Below are 4289 nucleotides of genomic sequence, written 5' to 3'. Positions count from 1 at the left end.
TACATTGTATCTTCGACCAGTACCTCTATATATTATCTTCTACAGTACATTACCCTGCACTATACTGCTATATATAGTACACTATTCTGCTATATACAGTACATTATCCTGCTATATACAGTACATTATCCTGCTATATACAGTACATTATCCTGAGGCAATTAAGCAGTGATTGTCGCTGTACTACCGTGGTTTTCTTGTCTGATACCAAGGTTTAATTCCTACATTCTCTGAACATTAAACACCATGAGGAATACAACATGCAGCCGTGTTGCACTGGAATAACAATAACATACGATGACAACTTGAGAATGAATGAACACAGAGAAAGATTTAACAAAGACCGCATTGTCGGAACTAGAAGCACAAGCATTTCGCTACACTCGCATTAACATCTGCTAACCATGTGTATGTGACCAAATAACATTTGATTTGATTTAACAAACAGGCCAAACAGGAAAGACTGTACTGAGGATGAAGGATTCTTCATACTGCCAGTCACCACAATGTATATTTTCTTCATCACTGACCACAGTAAACAAATAATTTAGAAAAATATAACACTTCAAATAAATATAATACAATATAAAGTACTTTTAAGGGGAAATAATTAACATGTCTTGAAGAAAAAACTATCTGGAAATATCTTGTTTAAAAAATAAATTAAAACCATCTTTATTTCTTGTTTCCTGCAGTCATCAGGTCCTCCAGACAGGTGGCGCTGTCAAACCTGAACCCTTCTATGATCAGTGTCTCTCCGTCCTCCTCGATGCCGGCATCCCACATCCTGATCCTCTGGTCCCTCTGTCACAACACCAATAACACACATAACATGTAGCGAAATACAACACGCGGCGGCGTCATTTTACCTCATTGAAAATAGTCAAAATCATTGGCTGTGTGTACAGTGTCACATATCCTAATAGCAGTGGATACTGGATACCCAGGAGATTGTTAGTTCTTATACAGAAGTTACTAGAACCTAAGATGTCTCTACCTTGCCCTGGTTGTCCTGCTGGTTGGTGTATTGTCTGAGCATCCTCTCAATAGCCTGCATTAACCTCTGAGCCTGACTCAACACTGATACACAGGGGGGGGGGGGGGGGGATCACATCATGCAACACAGAATCAACGCATTATCACAGAACTATTTGGACAACAGCACGGCACCATCTGCATATATCTGAATGGATTTTATCTGGCGATTTCAAATATGAAACCGATTTTCAAATATGAAACCAATTTCAAATATGAAACCGATTTCAAATATGAAAGTTCCTTCAAATATGAAACCGATTTTCAAATATGAAACCGACTTTCAAATATGAAACCGATTTCAAATATGAAACCGATTTCAAATATGAAACCGATTTCAAATATGAAACCGATTTCAAATATGAAACCGATTTCAAATATGAAACCGTTTTCAAATATGAAACCGTTTTCAAATATGAAACCGATTTCAAATATGAAACCGATTTCAAATATGAAACCGATTTCAAATATGAAACATTGGAATCCGATTCTGGAAACTTCCTGAATGTCGTTAAAAAACAAATGTACCATATTTTATTTATTTTTACCTTTATTTAACCAGGCAACTCAGTTAAGAACAAATTCTTATTTTCAATGACGGTCTAGGAACAGTGGGTTAACTGCCTGTTCAGGGGCAGAATGACAGATTTGTACCTTGTCAGCTCGGGGATTTGAACTTGCAACCTTTCGGTTACTAGTCCAACGCTCTAACCATGTTTAAAAAAGACAGTGGTCAGGTGACAGTATCTCAGAGACTCTTATTAATGCAGTTATTCAGATGTAAGTCTACTCACAATCCTGTGGCTGGAAGTGGCTGATCTGCAGTCTCTCCTCACAGCCCATCTCCCTGACCTTAGCCACCTCCTCCATCGCCACCTCATAAGACTTCCTCATAGCGCCTCGCAGGTTCCTGTATCTGGGCTATGCCGGATTTTTTTTTAATGTGTTTATTTTGTTTCTCAGACACAGATTAAGCCTAGTTTTGGAATTTTAAAAAACATTTTTTTTTTTTTATTAGAGATTCTCCATTGAGAAGTTTTATTCTAGTTTTAGGACCAGGCTAAATATGTGTCTGGAAAAAAAGTGTAAAATGTTTAAAATGTTTTTAACTCCCTCCAAGATAGAGTATGTGTAACATTCTTCGTCGGGCAAAAGAGAAGAGGACCAAACTGAACGAAGACGAAACAGTCCCGTAATGTGACCACCAACACAGGAAACAGGAACAATCACCCACAACCCCACAATACAAAACAGGCTACCTAAATATGGTTCCCAATCAGAGACAACGACTAACACCTGCCTCTGATTGAGAACCATATCAGGCCAAACGCATCGAAACAGACAAACTAGACATACAACATAGAATGCCCACTCATATCACACCCTGACCAACCAAAACATAGAAACAGACAAACTAGACATACATCATAGAATGCCCACTCATATCACACCCTGACCAACCAAAACATAGAAACAGACAAACTAGACATACAACATAGAATGCCCACTCATATCACACCCTGACCAACCAAAACATAGAAACATCACACCCTGACCAACCAAAACATAGAAACATAGAAACAGACAAACTAGACATACAATATAGAATGCCCACTCATATCACACCCTGACCAACCAAAACATAGAAACAGACAAACTAGACATACAACATAGAATGCCCACTCATATCACACCCCGACCAACCAAAACATAGAAACAGTGCAGACTATGGTCAGAGTGTGTGTCTCGTCATATCACTGAATCTTTCATCTCTATTCGCCTTCACTAACTAACATTAAACTGGCACAGAAAGGAAAAGATACATACTTTAGTGGAGGAGTTGTGGTAGAGTTCTACATGCTTGGCAGCAGCCCAGAATCTGGTATGAGGTTTCCCCAGGAACTCAACATGGTAGTGCTCCACATAACCCTCGCTGTCCAGCTTCACATACTCCTCCACGTTGGGGTCTGGACTTAGAATGGCTGGCCACCTGGAGAGAGCAACAATGACTAGTGAACGCTTTATCGGACACTGGTACTGGAACTAACTGGAGTAGCTAAGGGACGGTTTTCATGGAACTAGATTAAATCTACTTCTGGACTAAAAAGCCCTTTCAGGCCTTGATCTGAGTCCTGGAAACGGGCACATAAGTACCGACTGCCAACCATCCCGTACCATGGCCAGTTACATGCTTTCACCAGCACCAGGCTCCCGACAGGCAGCCCGGAGTACACAACCTTCAGGCCATGTTCCTTGAACTGGGAGTTGTTGGGGAAAGGGCCCTGAGGGATGCTGCAGTGGCTGAACAGAGGGTCTGGGTTCATATGACAGTGCCAGGACTTGCCATGGTCCAGCTCAGCCACCGTTTCATCACTCTTTGGTACCAGTCTCCACTTCAGACATCTGGGAGACTTGCACTGGACCCAGGTCTTGTCTGCGTCGTAGCATGTTTCATCCTCATTGGCATTCAGGTCTGGAAGAAGACTCATTTTTGTTTTACAGCTGAACTGAGCTATCTTGGCTGACCTAAACAAGCAAACACAAACATGTTGGCTGGCTAGCCCATTTGATATTGTCATAGAGAAAATAAATCAGTGTCAGCGATCTATAATGTATTTGCTGAGACTACTTGCTAGCAAATATGTTTGAATATACTGAGCTACTAGCTAGACAATGAATGAATGGACTTTGCTAATGATCCACACATTTAGATCGTCATGATTCTAGCTAACGTTAGCCAGCAGGCTAACAACATTCTAGCTTTGGATTTTAACGTCCATCTTCATTCAAGTCGTTTAAAAATATATATTAAAAGGTAACTTACTGGCTGGCTAGCTATCTCCGAATGACTGTATTTAACCTTACACAGATTGAATCGCTAATGTGCATCACTACTACTAGCGAATTTAGCTAGCCAGCTCGTCAATTTAGCATTTTGCTAGCTACCCGGCAAAAGGCTAAAATAATCGAGTGTCGAACTCTGCAGGGGAGAGATCAGAAGAAACCCGAGACCAGAAATGCTGTTCATGTCATAATTTTTTTTTTGTATGAATACACATGATATTGTTTCTATAATCTCTAACCCATAGTTTGGAAGCTTTTCAAATATTATAGTATTCATCCGAGTAGTATATCTAGCTACACAACCAGATTCATAGTTTTTTTTTTAAGTCGAGGATGACGTCGGGGCTTTTATTTTGAAAGTCACATCAACCCCGGAAGTGATTGAAAGTGACATTTCACAAAACGTTGGA

At 40.2% G+C, this 4289-nt stretch overlaps 1 protein-coding gene across 1 annotated transcript; it reads right to left on the bottom strand.

Moving 5' to 3' along the window:
- Nucleotides 1-882: 882 nt before the first annotated feature.
- On the bottom strand, nt 883-4029 carry LOC124028121 (zinc finger CW-type PWWP domain protein 2-like). Its single transcript, XM_046340271.1, has 5 exons — nt 3860-4029; nt 3211-3561; nt 2863-3025; nt 1830-1956; nt 883-1080 (listed from the first exon to the last, which is right to left on the bottom strand). Exons 2-5 carry the CDS (start codon nt 3522-3524, stop codon nt 983-985), a joined length of 702 nt encoding a protein of 233 aa, XP_046196227.1. The 5' UTR covers nt 3525-3561; nt 3860-4029; the 3' UTR covers nt 883-982.
- Between the last annotated feature and the right edge of the window lie 260 nt (nt 4030-4289).

Source organism: Oncorhynchus gorbuscha, unplaced genomic scaffold (assembly GCF_021184085.1).
Source record: "Oncorhynchus gorbuscha isolate QuinsamMale2020 ecotype Even-year unplaced genomic scaffold, OgorEven_v1.0 Un_scaffold_3788, whole genome shotgun sequence".
NCBI classification, from domain to species: domain Eukaryota; kingdom Metazoa; phylum Chordata; class Actinopteri; order Salmoniformes; family Salmonidae; genus Oncorhynchus; species Oncorhynchus gorbuscha.
This window is presented reverse-complemented; position numbering and strand designations above follow the sequence as displayed.